At 39.1% G+C, this 18,828-nt stretch overlaps 1 protein-coding gene across 1 annotated transcript in view; it reads left to right on the top strand.

The window, feature by feature from the left end:
• TMTC1 (transmembrane O-mannosyltransferase targeting cadherins 1) overlaps window positions 1–18,828 on the top strand; it is a 226,651-nt gene that overhangs the window by 28,806 nt on the left and 179,017 nt on the right. The window contains exons 3-5 of the mRNA XM_036456258.2: window positions 73–146; window positions 3,043–3,219; window positions 6,978–7,181. Coding sequence (XP_036312151.1) covers window positions 73–146; window positions 3,043–3,219; window positions 6,978–7,181 — 455 coding nt within the window. The remainder of the gene's footprint in view (window positions 1–72; window positions 147–3,042; window positions 3,220–6,977; window positions 7,182–18,828) is intronic.

Here is an 18,828-nt window from a genome sequence, read left to right as displayed (position 1 = left end):
ACATATTTTTGTAATACTTTACTGAAAGTAACTTTCTGACATTTTAATTTTTAACTTTTTCAAACATCCTAGGTAGCTGGAATTGTTGGCAGAGCTGACGTGTTAGCGTGCCTGCTGTTTCTGTTGGCCTTTCTCTCCTACAATAGGTATGTATAGCTAAGGGTGTCCTTCTCTGTGATTGCAATCATGCTGTCCTTTGGGAATTTCTGCTGTGTGTGTGTGTGTGTGTGTGTGGTGTGTATGTATTTGTATGTGTACGTATTTGTGTGTGTGTATTTGTGTGGTGTGTGTGTGTGTATGTATGTATTTGTAAGTGTATGTGTTTGTGTGTGTATTTGTGTTGTGTGTGTGTGGTGTGTATGTATTTGTGTGTGTGTATTTGTGTTGTGTGTGTATGTGTATGTGTGTGTGTTCTCAACATCTGCCTGAGAGAAGAGGGAGGCTTCTTGGTGCTGAATAGCTTCCCCGAGACCTGGCACAGGACAGCCTCTCCTTAGCCAGTGCCAGGTGTTCTCTTCCAGCCACATTCTGAACCATGTCATAGCCTTTCGTAGGAACTGCCTTCCCAGGACCAGGAAGACAAGCTCTTGTTTCTTGTTTCCTTTTACTTACAGTTTCTGACTGAGAATGGAATTTGGAATCATAGCTCTGAGCAAAAATAGATTGGATGTAGTCATTTCTCTTATTTGCCTATGATTTGTTCAATTTTTCCTTTACATTTTTGGTTCTAATCCCTCTCCCCATCCTCATTAAAGTAGCTCAGAGCTTAAAACCATGCTGAATTGAAAGTTTCTCAACTGTGGTTTTCCAATTACCGGTACATATCCTTTCATCAATATACAGAAGCTACTTGCTTTTTGGAGATTAAATAGCAATAAACAATTTTCCATTTTATTGCCTCTTTCCCCCCAATGTGATCAGGTTCTGACCTGTGTTGTGAACTAGCCCCATAGGGAAAGGGGTAGGTTGAAAAGAGAACGTAAATAGGGGCAGAGGACTCGGAGGATGGCCCAGAAAAAAAGGGGTCAGAGAACCATGTTGCCCTCCTTCGTGGAGGATGGCTTGGCCTGGCTAAGGATTGATGAACCTTGATCTCTGGATCATTTCATCGATCTATACCCTTACAAAGCCCAGGGACTCTAGCCAACACTGCTCTAAAGCAGTGGTTCTCTGTAGGCAGCAAATTTACCCCTACTTCCCCAGGGGATATCTGACAATGTCTGGAGACACTTTGGCTCGTCACAACTCGCTGGACTGAGGATCCTCCAATGTACAGGGTCAGCCCTTACAGTAAAGAATCATCTTCCCCGAAATGCCAACAGCGCTGAAATTGAGAAACCCTGTTGTAAACCAATCTAGACTGTGGACCCAGAATGAAATGAGCTAAGTCTTAGGAAGCTCTGGTAAAGAGCAGGGCCTTTAGCATAATACCAGTCTCCTGGTCCTGGCTTTGTGCCCTCCATTGCATTGCTAGTCATGCATCAAGATGTGAAAATCTTTATCTATATATATATATATATATATATATATATATATATAAATATATATACACTATATATAAATATATATACACTATATATATGTGTGTGTATATATATATATATATATATATAATTTATTTATTTATTTTTAACCGAGAGGAAGAGAGAGAGATAGAGAGATAGAAACGTCGATGAGAGAGAAACATTGGCCAGTTGCCTCTTGCACACCCCCTACCGGGGATGTGCCCGCAACCAATGTACATGCCCTTGACCGGAATCGAACCTGGGACCTTTCAGTCCGTAGACCGACGCTCTACCGCTGAGCCAAACCGGCTTCGGCAAGATGTGAAAATCTTAAAACTATAAATCCAGATGCAACAAGTGTTTCCTGTTTACTCTGGTGTCAGAACAAAATTAAGAATTGCTTTTAGTTTGAACTTGTTCTTTTGAGCTTTCTCTGTGTGTTTGGGAACACGATTAGGCCTGCAGCGTATCCATATTTATGTGATAATGAGCTACAGTAGCACAGGTTTCTATTGTGCGTGCCATTCTCACTTTCAGCAATTTGAGCTATAGCCCAGCATTGAAGAAGAATGCATATCTGCTGACATATACTTTTATGCAACTGCTTTTAGACATAAGAGTAAAGGGTAAGACATCACAACTACAGAAATATTTTCCTTCAAAGTAGCAGGGGCCGACAGGTGTGGTGCCTGCTGAAGGAACTGTGGTGTTTCTTCGTGTGGGGCTGATTCCATTTTGTAAGATAAAAAAAAAAGACTTTACAGTGCTGGAGGGCTCTTGAAAATTCCTGCTGGGAATTATACTGAGGGAAAAAAAAGCCCTTTATATAATACATCTTATGGAAAATAGATTTAAATATACATATTAGGCAGAAGAAAAGAAAAAAGCTAAATTATCTATATTTTTATCACAGGGAGAAACGATGATTATGTTTTGTGTGTGTGTATTTTTTTGTGTGTATATATCTCCACTGATATTTTTGTGTGTGTACAGAAGCATATAAAACAAAATAATAATGGTGGTGAACACTAAATATATATTTAGTCACTTAATGAATTCTCACTCCAATACTGTGTTCCCATTTCACAGGGAAGGGAACTGAGGCAGAGAGGCAAAGTAACCTGCCCCCCCATGACCCTGTTACTTAATTTTACAGCTATGATTGGAACCCAGGGAACCTGGCTCTGGAGTTCATGCATGTGGCTTAGTAACCTGTGTTATTCACTTAAAATATAGTCACCTAACCATCTTTCATGTCACTAGCTATGTCTCTATGGTAGCATCTTAAATGGCTTTTTAGTGTTCATTTATTATACATCAGGTTTTATCATAATTTTTGCATACCTTATTTCAAGTATCAAAATCAGGACTAGGCGTTTACTTTTCTTATCTTTACATAATTCTATGATTGAAGAAACATTTGCTCACCCACTTATTTAGAATAAAATGAAATTGATGCTAGTTCTTAGTGTTGAAAGGCGGTATTTCTTAGCAATCCACATTCTTGTATTAGGAGACTCTCCGCCTTGTTTTTCAGGAGTGTGGACCAGTGCTGTGCTGGGGAGTGTTTCCCTTCCACGGCCTCTCCTTTCTACTTGCTGCTCGGTTTGTTCCTGGGGACCTGCGCCATGCTGGTGAAAGAGACGGGCATCACCGTGTTCGGAGTGTGCTTGGTGTATGATCTGTTTTCCCTATCCCACAAGCAAGAGAGATCGTAAGTCCATTTGAATGTGAAGCAGTGTGTGGATACATGGGACAGACTGGTCGATGCCCAAGGGGAGAAGAGTAGGGGGTGGCTGGATAAAGAAGGTGAAGGGATTACCTAAGGGATATGTATACGCCATGGACATGGACAATAGGTGATGAAGGCCAAGCCCAGGGAGGGGGTGTGCGGGCAAAGGGAGGGAAAGGGGGGGACACCTGCAATAATGTTAACATTAATTTTTTTTTTAATAAAAAAGGGATCAAGTGAAAAAAAGGAAATAAAGATTCTGGAGCCAAGTCACAAAAAAGTATTTAAATCAGTAATTTTGAAACTTCATTAAAAAAAATAAAAATATTTTTGTTAAATGTAACTTCACCTGAGACCATAATATAAGCAGTGGGCCTTGTTTTTTTAAGATAAATGTTCAAACTCTTCACGCTTTTATAAAAATCAGTGGGGACTATAAAATTTTTGTGAGCCCCAAATTAGGAATTGAGAAGTATCTATACTACTTGCAAGTTTATATTAGCAATATTTTCTGGTTGTAAACCACTGAGAAATCTTAACTCACACAGAGAAGTGGTTGCAAGTGGACACAGTTTGTTAACAGCTTGCCTTGAACCTGGGCATTCAAATTAGTGTCATTCATCAAAGGGCACTGCTGTGCTGGAGTCTGCTCTAGAGCTGAATCGTTACCTCAGAGTTCTGGGAGTTTTGTTTTGAAATTTCACAAATGGCTAATCTAAACCACACAGGAATACTCACGCGTCCTATGCAAATCAAAGAACATGTTTATTTAGCAGCCTGTTTTTATTTTACGAATTTAACGCATATTCATTTTATCCTGTGTAGTGTAGCCAGTAAAAATGACTAAGGCATACTAATAGTTCTGACACATACCATGATTTTCTTCCTCTATTAATTCCATAATTACTAACAATTTGACATGCAGACCCCATTTTTCAGTAATTATAAGGTCCTTACGTTTGAACTTTGAAAAAATGGGGTTGATTTATTTTCCTGCCTTGTCCAGAGAAGAATTTTATCTTTGAAAAAATCCTGTCTTTTTATTCTATTTCTTACCGCTTTATACTTCTTGACATAAAGATAAGAGCAGGGCTCTTGAGTGGCAACAAGCTGAGATTAACCATTACATTCTGATCACCTTCCTGCCTATCTGCACTTAGACATCCTTTAAGTGGAGTTTAGAGCTCTGTTGACTCCCTGTAAATCTCTGAGGAAGGAACCCCGTTATCATTTTGACCCCCGTGCCAAGAAAGCCACGGGCCAGAGGCCCTCCCCTTGGCTTATGTGAGAGTCTTTCCTCTAGATCCTCTTAACTGATGGAAGCAATTGCATTGCTCGCCTTTTGTTTTGTTTTGGTTGTTTTTTTGTTTTGTTTTGTTTTGTTTTGTTTTGTTTTAGAAAACAACCTGTCGACCTCTCTTGCTTCCCGCTTTCTTCACTTACTTTCTTACATTCCTTTGGTCTCTTTTTCTTGGCTCCTTTCTGCTTTGCCTCACTGGCAGCAGCAAGGTGTGACAACTGACTGCAGACCCTCCTCTTTGGTCGGGTCCTGAGCTATTTTAACCTCGTCGCTGAGGTTCTGTCTCTGTCTCCTCTGGCCTTGGGACTCTGCAGCCCCGCGTTGCCTATATTTTCTTCTTTATCCAGTTACTGTTGAGCCAGGCTTAATTGTCTCTTTTATTCTTTTAAGAATCTTTCCTGACCTCCATTGTAAACTGCTAGAAGGTCAAAGGAAGGAATAATATGCCGATATGTAACTTAGACGTTGCATGGCTCATCATCTGTGATTTTTTAAAAAGTAACTTTTAACTCTGAAAACCAGCAGCTCTGCATAAGTGGGGACACTCATTTTTTCCCCTCCGCCCATTCAACATATATTCATTTTGTACCTGGCCAAGAATAAGAGATAAGACCTCTTCCCTCAGAGAGCATGTCCAATATTGGGAGAGATAGACATCACATGAGTAACTACAGCTGTGAGTGTGGTGAGAAGGAACCAGAGCATATGACAGGGAGACCTGGCCCGGGATGGTTAATGCCTCCCAAGTTCTAGTCATGTGCCAGGCATTGTGTGTGCCAGGCCATTTACAGGCGTGAAGTCACACAGTGCTCACAACTGTTGCCCTCATTGCACAGAGGAGAAAATAGAGGCATAGAAAGTAGCCTCTGAAGGGTCACTTATCCCTGAGTGGAGCCAGAATTAGGTCCCTGGTCCTTATGACTCCAGAGTCACAGGGTTACCTCTAAGCACCCCTGCCTCCACCTCCCAGAACATGGGCTGCGCAGGAATTGGGCGCACACTTGTACCATGAGACCAGCTCCGAGGTTCTGAGTATATTTATTGGGTGCCATGACCCCTTTGAGAATTTCACAAAATTGTGTCCCCTCCCCCCCAGAATAATGTACATAGTTTTGCACAAAACTCTTAGGGATCTACACCCATTCGTTTGCTAATTTAAAATAAATATCTTGGCACTAGGTTGTTTTTGAGATCTTTCCTTGTGGGATGCAGGAAGCAGGAAAGAAACAGAAACAAAAACAAAGTTGGAAGCACTTTCCTACACGGAAGAGCAATTAATTCCTAAATTTTAAGGGAACCACACCAATGGAGTGGGATTTCTTTTGTTTGACATCACCTTTAGGAAAACATATTTTTAGTGAAAGATGAGCCCCTGAGAGTTAAATTTGTTTTTATTTTATTAAATTTAAGATAAAATATCTAATATATAAACAATAACATTCCCTGACCCCAGTCCCCAACCACTCTCTCTAGAAGTAACCACAATCCTGAGTTTGGCACTTTTCATTTCCATGATTTTTTTTTTCTTGCCATTATTTCCTATGTATATACCAGTGAATACCAAAAAGAATTACTTAACATATTTTCAAACTTTATATAAATCACTTGCTTTTCATTGACCATTAGGCTTTAAGATACATCATTGCCAATACAAGTAGCTATAGTTCATTCACCTTAACTGTTGCATGGTATTTAATTATCCCAATTTATTTATCCAGTTTTCTGGATTTGGAATATAGGTTATTTCACAATGTCTGCTATTATAAACTATGCTGCAGTGGATTTTCTTGTGCAAATGCATGTGGGTTTTTCCGGGGTGTACCATAGGAATGGTGTTGCTGGGACCACAGACCAGTGCCTGTTCGCTGTGTCACGTGCTGATATACGCCCTTGAAATGATTGTAGCAGTATCTTGGGATTTCTATGCTCCATATTCTCACCACCACTTGGTAGAATCAGACTCCTTCAGATTTGTCCATCCACTTTACCTGAGTTATGTCTATGAGGATTTATGAAAGAAAAATTTAATCACAGTACTTTGGATGGATCAGCTATGAATGGCATTTCCTAAGTTTGTAATTATGCAAATCCTGAATACCACTTCCATCAAATATTATGAGAAAAATACATTTGGAGAATGATAAGTGAAGAAGAGTGTGTGTGTGTGTGTGTGTGTGTGTGTGTGTGTGTGTGAGTGTGTGTGTGAGAGAGAGACCATATATGAAGGACTGAGCCCTAGTTTTCTATATTAGGAAGTCAATGTAATAATTTCTAAAATAAAAAAAAATATTATAATGATGTTACTTTTAAAATACTGTGGTTCATACCAGAAACGAAAGAGCTAAACCACTTGAGAATGGTTTGCTTCTCAGAGCAGGACTTGGGACAAGAACTGCTATTTCTTGTTGCAAGCTTTGTCTTTCTGTTTGACTTTATTTAGGAGCAATGGGGTCATCCCTCAGCGCAGCCCCCAGCAACCAGGGAGCCCCCAGCCCTCACTGCCAGCGCACCCCCTCCGGCAGAATGGGAAGCAGCAGCGGTTCCCTCACAAAGGAGCCTGGAGTGGCTGCCACTCGCCATTGCCACCAGAACCCAAGAGCGGTGGATTCCCGGTGTCTCCTCGCGCTGTGTGGTCCATGATGAGGTACTGTGCTGGGCTCATGGACTGTGCGCATTTTCACCCTCCAGCATCATCTATGTGGGCTGACAGAACAGAAGCCCTGAGTTGGGTTCTGTGACCTCCCCCTCACTCCTTGTTTCTTTGTCTTTCTCATTCCTTACCTTCCTTCCCCGTATTAGATCAGATAAGAAAGAAGTAGCTGGGAAAAGCCCTGCTCTCTGCTGTTATTTAGAAGCAGGGGGTGAGGTGTGGGTCTGTGAACACTCAATTAAGGAGAACAAACGTTTTCTCTTTTCCTGCTGGAAGAACCTTGTGAGGAGACCCCTGCCATTGGCTTTCTGGGGAGGAGAGCGCTCTACCTTCCGCTTACTGCCTCAGCTTGCTCTTGTGTATGATTGGAATGTACTACAGCACAAGTGTGGGAGAAAGCCCAGGGGACTCTGCCTTTCAGAAAGGTTTGTGGAGATGCAGGAAAATCCTGAAAGCATGGGACTTGCTTTTTAAAAGCAATTTCACCTAGCCGCAACACGTAACGTCCATTTATCAGAACAGGTGCTCACTAAATTAGGTTACCTCTAAACTTGCTCAAGCCATGAGCAAGCCAGAACCTAATAAAAATGGAAATTCAATTCATACTGTTAGTCCTTTACTACTTCAGGTTGCTGTTCTTATTTTTCTGTTCATTTCTAGAAAAAACCCTCTGTTTCAGGGTCTATGTTTCCCATTACTCCCACCTTTTCCTGTTTCTTATTTTTTGCCTCTTGTTTCATTCATTCATTTATTAAGTATTTTTAAATAAAATACCCATTGAGTGTCTACCACAAGCCAGACACTGTTTTAGGAACCAGGAGCATCCTGGTGAGTAAGAAAGACAAGGTCTTTGCTGTTAGGTCGCTTCTAGTAGAAGACAGGCACTGGATAGACGATGCTGAATGAAGTAATGGAGAGGGACACATTTGCATTGGCTGGTCAGAGCAGGCCTCCTGCATCTTCCTGAATGAGAGGAGGAGCTAGTCCTGCAAAGATCTGGGCATAGGGTCCCAGACTTGGGATAATGAACACGTGGAGATTGGAGAAGCAAGGTCAGGAGGTGGGCATGTCCCAGATGATGAAGGGCCGTGTTAGCTAAGGAAACTAGTTTCAATTTTATTCTGAGTGGAATGGAGCCACACCATTATTTTTAGAGGTGATGTTGTTTTTGCTGTTGTTATATTTTGTTTTATCTTAAGATGGTAAGAAATGGTTACATTAAATATTCTGGCTTTGTCGTGGTACATGATGTTGGGGATAAGAGTAAAGCAGGGAAAAGAGTTAAGTTTTGCACAGACTGAGGGAGATGGAGACTGGGGTCAGCAGGTGTGGTGGGTTTGGGATACCTTTTGGATACCAATCCAGCAGGACTTGCTAATGTTTGGGGTTGGGGAAAGGAAAGGAAGGATACATGGATTTGGGGGGTGTTGGCTTAAACAGTTGGGTGGACTGTGGCGTCAGTTACTGAGACGGAAAGTCAAGGGGAGAAATAAGTTTCCTGAGGGTTGCAGGGAGGATATATCACAGTAATTCCTGAAATTCCTGAGAAAGAGAGACGAACAATCGAAACATTGAGAGAATCTTGACTTTCTGTGGAGAGCTATGGAGGAAAAGGAGGTAACACATTTGGGGAAGTAGTTTGTAAGAGGCAAAGGAAGAGAAAACAGAGGAGTAACTAGGGATTTGTAGATTTCCAAGGCAGGACAGAAGTCAGATTGAATTCCCTGAGGACAGGGGGCTATGCTGCCTCTTGCTCATATCTGTATATCCAATTTCTTTCATAGTGTCTGGCTAATGGTAGTGGCACAAGTATTTGTTAGATAAATAAATTAATGAGAGGCTGGTAAAAAGTGTTGGAATGAAGCATACTTATTCAGAAAATTTGGTAATGAAGGTGTGGGGAAAAAGGATGGTAACTGCACAGGGTTAGATTTTTGTTTTCCTTTTAAATTTGATTGACATGTGCTTGTATATAGACAATATGTAGAGAGTAGGGATGAAAGATGCTGTAACAAAAAGGGATATGAAGAAATATGAATACTAGGGGTGTGCTGATAAATTTTTAATAACTGGCTCCCAAAGCAAGGAAATCCTGACTTGTGGTGTTTGCCAATTTCCATGTAAATAACGCCTACCAGGGCTTATTTCAAGCTATAAATGTGACAGCACTGAAGGTGCACTGGGGGGAGAAGTGCTGTAGCTCACCATGATGCAATATTTCCACTGCCTAATAGACAATAGAGATAAATAACCTGAAGAGCACAGATAATCGTGACGTGGAGTAAACTAATCAGAAAGTGAGAGATTTCAGTATGTATGCCCTTTGTTTTTAATAAGATTAATTTTAAGTTAATGTAATTTAATTTTGAATGATGGCTATATTTAATAACTTGCTTGCAAAATACCTAAAATTAAACAGCCATTTCTTGCACACCACTGTGAGTCAGTTGCCACCCACCAGTGAAGAAGGTCCTTCACGGGGAAGAAGGCTATTTCATATCTGTTATTCATCTACTATATTCCAGGACGTGGGCTAGCAGGTCCCATATGTGATCCCATGCAGCCATCACACTAATGCATTTTAGGCAGATATCAGTGTTCCCCTTACTGGAGGCAATGAAAGGTCTTAGAGGTCCACATTTACATAGTAAGGGCAAAGGGCAGGATTGGAACTCAAGCTGTGTGAGCCCTGAACCTATGCTTTTGCCCATTTGCTGGGCTCTAACGTCCATATCCTAGGCAAGGGCTTAGCCTTGGGGATAATGAGGCAGGACACTGGTTTCATTCTCTGTGGAACTGGCCTCCCTGCTGACCCCTCAGGGATAGACAGGTTCTTGCTGCCATCCTTGGGTTCACGCAGAAGGCACCTCTTGTCTTGCTTTGATCTATGGTATTGGTGCTAATACATTTAATTAGACAGCATGCTTTTGTAGGTTCTGTTCTGTTCTTTTTCCACCCCGAGCACCAGGCTGTTTTAGAGAGAATGATGCTCGGAGAACAATACACAGCTTAGCGTGAACTAGGTCAGAGTCTCACTACCTTAACCTGTTTGTGGTTGGGAAGGACCATTATCCATCATTGGGATGGAAAATTGTCATATAGTTTATTTTTTTGGAAAGTAAACGTGTCATACATTGGAGTATATATTTAATTAGTATTAAAATTATTTTTGAAAACTATGCTTGTCCTTTTGTCAGAAGGTGATCAGGTTAAGCAAATAAAAGTTCAAAGAGACAATCTTACCTTAATTTGTAAGATCTTTGCAGCCCTGGCCTGTGTGGTTCAGTTGGTTGGAGTGTTGTCCTGTGCATGGAAGGGTTAAAGGTTTGATTACGGGTCAGGGCACATACCCAGGTTTCGAGTTTGATCCCTGGTTGGGGCACATTCAGAAGGCAACAGATTGATGTCTCTCTCTCTCTCTCTCTCTCTCTCTCTCTCTCTCTCTCTCTCATCACTCCCCCTCTTCCTTCTCCTCTCTCTAAAATCAATAAGAATGTATCCTTGGTGAGGATTAAAAAAAAAAAAAAAAAACCACAAAAAAGAGCTTTGCAGACAATGGTTAAATCTTAACTCCTTTGCTTACTTGATCTGGACAAGTTGTTTTCTCTCTGTGGGCCTCTGTTTTCTCACCTCTTGCAGGGGGAGGTAATAGTAGAACCTTGCTCCCTGCCTGGCTGTCAGGACTGCAAGCAGTAGCACATGTATAAACTTGTACATGGGTGCCTGGCACAGGATGGCCAGTCAGTGCGTGGCAGCCAGCAGTATCATTATTATTAATAGTAGTTTAGTGTTATGACTGAGTGGGTTTCTGGATACCAGGACGCATGGTGAAAATGGTAAATCAGCAGTATGCAGGCAGGGAGTGGGATTGTGTGGGATTTGTTGTTGTTTTTGAACTTCAAGACTGTTGGCTAGTATTTATTTGTATTTCATTAGATTGACAAAAAGTTAGCTACATACAATCAGGTAAAATGTTTTTCAGAAGTTTCTATACCCAGGGGAAAATCCTAACCCAGGGAAAAATCCCACTGTAAGTCATTTAGTTGCCTATTTTTTCTTCTTCTGTCTGAATTAGTAATTGGCATATAGGTAGAAAGTGCAATAAAAACCCTAGGACAGCTCTAACCAATTTGGCTCAGTGGCTAGAGCATCAGCCTGCAGAGGTTTGATTCCGGTCAAGGGCATGTACCTTGGCTGCGGGCACATTGTGCAGGAGGCAGCTGATCGATGTTTCTCTCTCAACGATGTTTCTAACTTTTTATCCCTCTCCCTTTCTCTCTGAAAAAAAAAAAAGTCAATAAAATATATTTAAAAAGAAAAGAAAAAACTAGGACATAAAATTCATTCACATGTGGAATACTTTTCCTTCTACATTAGTAAGCTTAGTGAGTTCTACATGAAATCTTATCTTCAGGACTCATATATACGGTGTCCCAAAAAATATATATATACACACTTTAACAGCAGATAACTTAATTTTTAATCTTTTTCAGGCTTAACTGATTTGAAATAATGGGTGAAGCCGGACTAAGCTTTGAACAAAGAAAATTTATCCTAAAGTGTCACTAGACTTTTTTTTTTATAGGGACACATAAAAGATAAGTTTACAGTACAAAACCAGCAACAGTCGATTAATTGAGGGCACACAAATACCGAAAGAAATGATTCTCGATGTTTGTGATTCCATTGCTTCACATTATCAGCAATGCCTGGACCAGAATGCCCATCAGTTTGAAAACAGGCATCAACAAAGAAAATTATTCATTTCTGTGGATTCTTTTAAATTTTGAAAATAAACTGTATGGTAATAAACAGTGACTTTAGAATCATTCAAAATGCATATACATACATTTTTGGGATATCCTGTATATGGATATGCCTATATATCTCTAGAGTCATTTTTTTCATGTGTACTTGCTTGGTTTAATTTTTAAAAACAGGGGTCACTGTAGGCATTGAAGACCATTCTTGCCTCAAATTCTGGTTTATTTCCTCTTTTTTTCTACTAACCTGTAGGTCTGTCATGAATCATTCATTCAGCAAAATATACCGAGCACCTTACTGTGTTCCAGACACCATTTTTGCCAGTGAAGTAAACAAAGCCCTGCCCTCATGGAACGTGGCTGGGTGATGATCATGGTATTTTAATTGAAAAATAGGCTCATTCTTTGTGGGTGAGATAGTGGTTAGATTTTTCTCTTTAGTGGGTCTTAATCATTTATCTTGTAAATGCCTTGTAAGTAGGAATGCAAATCAAGAAACCAAGACAGTTTTAGGACTAGAAAACAATTTGACACGAAAGTGAACTTGTGAAGTGATTAAAATCCGGGGACTTGGAGAGGCATTTAAATATTTTGACCTTCACTGGCAGAATGGGCAACTGATCTCTGAAGTGTCGTTTCAATGCTTTATTTCTGTAGACCTTGTGTTACACTCCTTTTCCCCAAAGTGAGCGGTGCTGTGCGGATTAAACTCATGAGATGGGATTTTGAACTTTTATTCCACACATATGATGCTGTGAGCAGGGCAGATGTGTTTCAGATCATTATTAATAATCTCATATCAGCATTGTGAGAAATTTAGCAAACTAGTGAAGTGAGATTTATAGATGACAGAAAAAAATAAAAATTCGTGTTGAAAGCCTGCATTGCTGATGAATAATTAGGTTCTCTTGCCTGCCCCACCACCATTTCACACAGCTTTTCCATTGGCTGATCTAAAATGTACCATTTTCAGTCTCACTTAGCTGCTGCTTTCAGAGGTGTGGAGGTAACGTAACTCTATAAGGAAAATATATCCAACCATTACAGGTGAAGTTTGTGCATTCATAATAATAAATTTCCTCACCTACTTAAAAGTTAATGCAAGTATAAACCTGAGTGATTCCATATCGAGAACAAACCACCTCAGATTAAATTAAAAAGTTATTTTCAAAAGAAACTGTGTCGGTTAGTTTTACCAGGCTTCTCAATTAGGAACCGTGCTTACTGGGATAGTGTCATTAATGTGCCATGAAAACTCTGGTGAGTTGATTTGCCCAAATTGGGCTCCCAACTTCCTTTATAGTAGCTTCTCTCAAATACAGAGCTTACCAGAAAAGTATTCCCTTTTGCAGATGGAGAATTTGAAGGTCCCCCCCCCCCTTCTTTTTTTTTTTTTTTTTTTTTTTTTTTTTTTACTATTTGCTAACCATTAACTAGAGGAATGTTATTCCTCGTGAACCAGTTTTGGCCCTGAAGTGAAATTGTGGTGCAATGAAAGTCAGGGGACTTAGGCATGTGAATATTTTGACCTTCTCTGACCAGAGGATGTGGCCAAGCAGGAGTCACCTTGATGACGTCGCCTGAAAGCTTATTGAAATCGGCTTTGGTTCTTGAACTGAACTCAGCACTAAAGTGGATCATTTCAATAAAGTGTTCCCTGGCTTCTTGCAAAGTTTAGCACTACACGCTTTTAAATAAATCACATGCTAAGTAGGCAACATTTCTTTTAATTTATGGGTAGCAGTTGGGAGAGCTCCTAACTGCTGACAGCCCTTGGTTCATTCTGCTTAATCTTGATTGGGTACCCGTTCTTGGCATGCCTCTATCCCCTGTGAATCTCAGTCAGTGGATGATAAGTTCTTTCCTTTCTCAGTGTAGAGCAATCAGGCTTAGGCTTCTGCTTTGCAACCAGATGCACATATGCTGAAGGAGAAAACTATCAGAATGTAGGCATTTCTGGTTGGCATGCAATTTTGTCATGACTAAAGTAGCTCCTTAGAAGAAGGTCCCAGGCTTGTATTTCTTTGTCAGCTCAACAGTCACCTTCTGGAATATGTCACCTCTGTCCAGTGTGGTTAATAGGCTGGGGGACCTCTAGGCCACCAAGCAGTTCTCTCTTCTTTTGCAGGATGCAGCTAGGCTCTTAGGGTGTTGTCAGCAGTTTGCTGCTGATATCTTTGCTCTTTTATTTAATGTCACAATCATCAAGATTAATATTTTTTTTCTTTCTTCTTCTTTTTTTTTTTTTTAAATATAGCCTGATGAGAGGTTGTGGAGTGATTGTTTAATAACAGCAGTATTAGTTCATCTTAACATGGTAATCACTCAGGTATATGGAAATAATTCTTTCACAAGAACATTATTTTATGCCAGACATTAGATCGTGGTGGTTTCAGATATATTGGTGGCATTTCCAGTTTGTTGCTCTGGAAATTGTCTGATTAAAGTTTTGATCTGTTAATCTCTCACCAATGAATTTCATGTAACCTGCCCCCCAAAAATGTTTGATTTGGTACTATACTCTGAAGATTGACTCTTAAAATCTATATGCTTGAAAAATATTTTTTAAAAATTCAAAAAGAGTTTGGAGGGAACTTTTGTCCAGCAGAAGGAAAAAAGAAGTGTAGAAATAGAAATGATTTGACAATTCTCTTATAATTCAGAAACAAGCACTATGGCCTTGATACTCACCAATTATCAACAATGTGGGTATTTCTGTAGCTCTAGTGGAGTGGGCACTTATCAATGGACAGGAATGATGCTGTAGGTTTTATGTAGAGCTTAAAATTTAATTCTTACTAAAACCTATGAGGTAGACATTCAGAGAGCAGTAACATATGCACACACAGATTACGTGGCTTCTAATTCTGCTCTACTGCTTTCCAGGTATATATGCTCTTTGGCAAATTACTTCAATTTTCTGTGCCTCCGTTTCCTCATGTGTAGATGGCAGTAATATTAGTACCTATTTCATGAGGTATTCTGAGGAACTAATGAGTTAATACATGGGAAGAGCTTAATATGGCTTTTAATTGTGGCCTTTATAAATGGTAGGGCTATGATTTAGGTTCCCCACCACCACACTTATTTTATAGCAAAGTCACTGTGGAAGAATTATTATTTAAAAATATTTTTATAGCATTCGCCATTTCTTTGCTTTATTTATGAAAGAAAATGATATTACCTTGACTTGACTTGTAACCATTTAGTTGTTTTCTCTCTATTCACAAGCTTACAATATTTTGGAGAGAAATAATTGTGAGAGAAAAACATTCCAATGATGGAAAGATCAGTGGGGTTTAGAGGGTAATAGAATGTCTGTGTTAACACTTATTCTTAAGTGATAAATGCCATCCTCATTATAAGTTGCTGCAGAAGACATGCTTAGTTTCTGAGAATAACAGTTGATGTTTTAATTAAAAACTTTTGATATATTTAGAATTACTATTGAATAAAACACCACTTTAATAAACAAATCATTAGGTTGGAAATCATATAAAACTTAACTTACTAGTTTTGTAGATAAATGACCTTATATCAATATAGGAAGATGTATTTCATGTTGTAGATTTATGAATTTTTCATGCTATTCATATTATTCAAACCATGATCTTTATTACTTTATATATAATCTAGAAAATGCATATTGATTTTCAAATCACCCTAGGCAGCAGTCTCTATGAGAAATCTGCCATTAAAGATTTGCTCTTAATGATTTAACTCCTAAAAGTATTGTATTAGTAAAATCTTTAAAGGGAATATAAGTGTGGATTTTTAGGGGATGAAGGCAATTAATATATCATAATTTGGAAAAAAAATATAAAGCAAATAAACCCAAACAACCATCCAGAGTTGGTTGAAAGGAATAATGTTTGTGTCTTATGCTGAGAGCTAGACATGCCCTCAGTACCTAATGAATAACCAATACATTTGAGTATCAAGTGGAAGAGCTTTTAGTTCCTGACAGTTACGTCTTTATCTTGGATATTTTTGTGCTTTGTATTTGGCTCCCTTAAGTAGTTTTCCTTGGCTACCGTGAAAGGAATGTGACTTGTTGAAAGGATTTATGATCCATTCGGCATTGAGGTTGAAAAAAAAGTTTTGATTATAAAAGATTGTCTATTTAATTATAAAACTGCACTTTTGATTCTCATGTGGTCAATGAGAGACTGAGTATATCCTACATAAAGTTTGTTTTCTTCCTCTTTTCAGCACATGATTTATAGCTACAGTGGTCAGGTGAATCTTTCATAGTAGGTTGAGATTGGCTGTACATCTCCAGATATTTTTAAGCAGAAAATACTCATGTGAGAATAGTTAATGACCAATGAACATGATGTCTTGAAAATTACAACTCTCATCATTGTCCTTTGTTGGTGTTTATGAAAAACCTGAGCCACGTTGTGTTGCCCATCATTCTGAAAGGGAAGAGCTGTTTCCCGGTTGTGCTGGATATAAAGAAACGGAGGCAGCGTCCTGTAAGGAGCCATGGCCTGGCTGGTGGGAAAACTGGATTCTGCTTTCATTCTGATTTGCTTGGGTCCTTGGGCCAGTTATTTTACTTCCCTGGATTTCTGTTTTGCTTAAGGGAGACCGGATGGGGTGGTTTCCTGTCATTGGATACTCTTTCTAAGGTCTGTTGGGTCAGATTCTTGGGAAACTGTGCTGTCACTTTCCCTCTGGTCTTTTGATCACTGTATTCCAATGGCATGTACATTGTTGAAAGTTGTGTGGGAGCTGGAAGTTGACCCTAAAATGAAATAGCAAATGAGAGGCTCTCCTAGTGACTAAATAGACTGCACAGGAAACTTTGCTAATGTGCATTTTGTTATTTTCTCCTTTTTCCTTTTCCAACCTGGATCCTTGATATATATATAAGTAAAATGTATTGATGGAAAATGTCAATATTTTAAAATTTTGCCTTCACATGTTTTGCCTTCATCGTCATAGATGTAAATAACGCTGTATGTTTGCAAACTGACTTTTGTTGGCTCTTCAGTCAGTTTGTTATTTCATTTGATTAATAATTATTTATTAAACACTTGCTACATACAAATATCTTAGGGATCATTTCTTACAAAGAACGAAACATTTTTAAAAGTTGTTTAAGTAATTTGGGGTACTTACTAAAAAGATACACTAGACTAACAGCACTCTATTATGAGTATTGAGTCTGATTTCTGGACACAGAAACTGGCAACATCAAAACATTTTTTTATCTTTTGCCTCTTTGGTGCTTCATGGTTTCTTTTTCTTTTTAAAAATCCATGTATTTTCCTTTTAGTCTCTTCTTAAAGAGTGACTTTTCTTAATTTGGTGGGTACAGGGCTACCTGCACTCTCATTTCCAATCTCCGTAAGAGAAGGACTATGTCCTGAGTCCAGAATCTCACAAAAAGAGGCTCTGATTGACCCACCGTGGATTCGCTCACCTCCCGGAGGGGAAGTCAAACAGGGATGAATGGACTTCCACTGAAGTATGGGATGCACAGGGTAGGGTATTTTGGCCAGCCTCGAAAGTTTGGTTCAAGCTGAGTCTTAGTACATGAGACGATGAGTGGAAGAAAGGTAGGGCTGTCTTCCCAGGCAGAAAGCACAGCATGAGGAAGGACACAGAGGAATGTACTGCAAAGCATGCTCGTGTGTGTGTGTGTGTGTGTGTGTGTAACTACAGGAAATGGGTCCTGGGATACAAGGCCTGGGAAGGTTTGTAGGAGCCCTGTCACGAAGGAACTTGGGAGCAATACCAAGAGACTTTGATTCCTATAGATAAAGAGCAACCAGTATGGTATCATGCTCATCTTGGTTTTAGGAGAATCCGAGCATAAACCCAGATGGAACATATTGGTTAAGTGTGAAGATTAAGAAATTCAAATAATTTGATATTAATTATTATATTTTGGGAAATGAAAAAACAGTAGTTCTGAGATTGTTACCATAATTAATCCTGCATATGTATGAGTGATCAGTATTTTCTCTTTGTTTCTAATATCATGTCTTATATAGCATTTCTTTACACTTTTTTTGGTAATTTTTGGAGAATTTTCAAATTTTGAAAACCTTAACAGGAGCCTTTAGAATGCATTTCCCCATGATAGGAAAAAAAAAAAAAACAATACTGTTTATCCACACCTGTTAATGGGTTCAAGCCTTTTTGATTTCTGATTTTCTTCCAAATAACAGAAATTAATGGAAACTTCATGGAAGTGATAATCTCTTCCTATTATGCATTCAGTATGCTAAGACATAATATGTGTATTCTTATGTGTATTGTGTCCAAGCAGCTGTTATATTTTGTATTGGTGCAGATAATTGCTTTTCTACTTGGCAAAGAAAATGAGCAGATGTAAAATAAATATCCTTTTCTGGCATGATCGATTCAGAGCTCTGCAACCTGAGATTTTATAAGTGATGTAGTAAGTGCTGTCCAGTGTCAGGCTGGCACTATTAATGGCCAAAAATTCACTTGGGCCAAGATAAATTCTGACCAACCCTGTATATCAGACTCATAATCTTTTCAGCCAAAAATTCAGTTGGGCCAAGATAAATTCTGACCCAGCCTGTATATCAGACTCATAATCTTTTAGAGTTTGAATATAAGAAACAGAGTTTAGTTTTCACAGAAGGAAAATAGTTACTAGGTTAACTGAGAGACCTCTACTGAGGCAATTTCCCCAAAAAATGATTTTAGAAAATTTTCCTTGTATAACTTGTAATATGAGGGAGCAATGGCATACCCAGGAATTGGTGCATGAATCCTGGTGTCACACAAATGAGAAGTCCCGTATTTCTCATTTAGTAGCAGTGTGAACTTGGATTAAGTGATTACCACATTTATATAATAGGAATAATTAGTTATCATCATTATAAACGACACAA

Source organism: Pipistrellus kuhlii, unplaced genomic scaffold, assembly GCF_014108245.1.
Source record: "Pipistrellus kuhlii isolate mPipKuh1 unplaced genomic scaffold, mPipKuh1.p scaffold_m20_p_3, whole genome shotgun sequence".
NCBI classification, from domain to species: domain Eukaryota; kingdom Metazoa; phylum Chordata; class Mammalia; order Chiroptera; family Vespertilionidae; genus Pipistrellus; species Pipistrellus kuhlii.
Note: the sequence above shows the minus strand (reverse complement) of the source record. Positions and strands in the feature narration are given on the sequence as shown.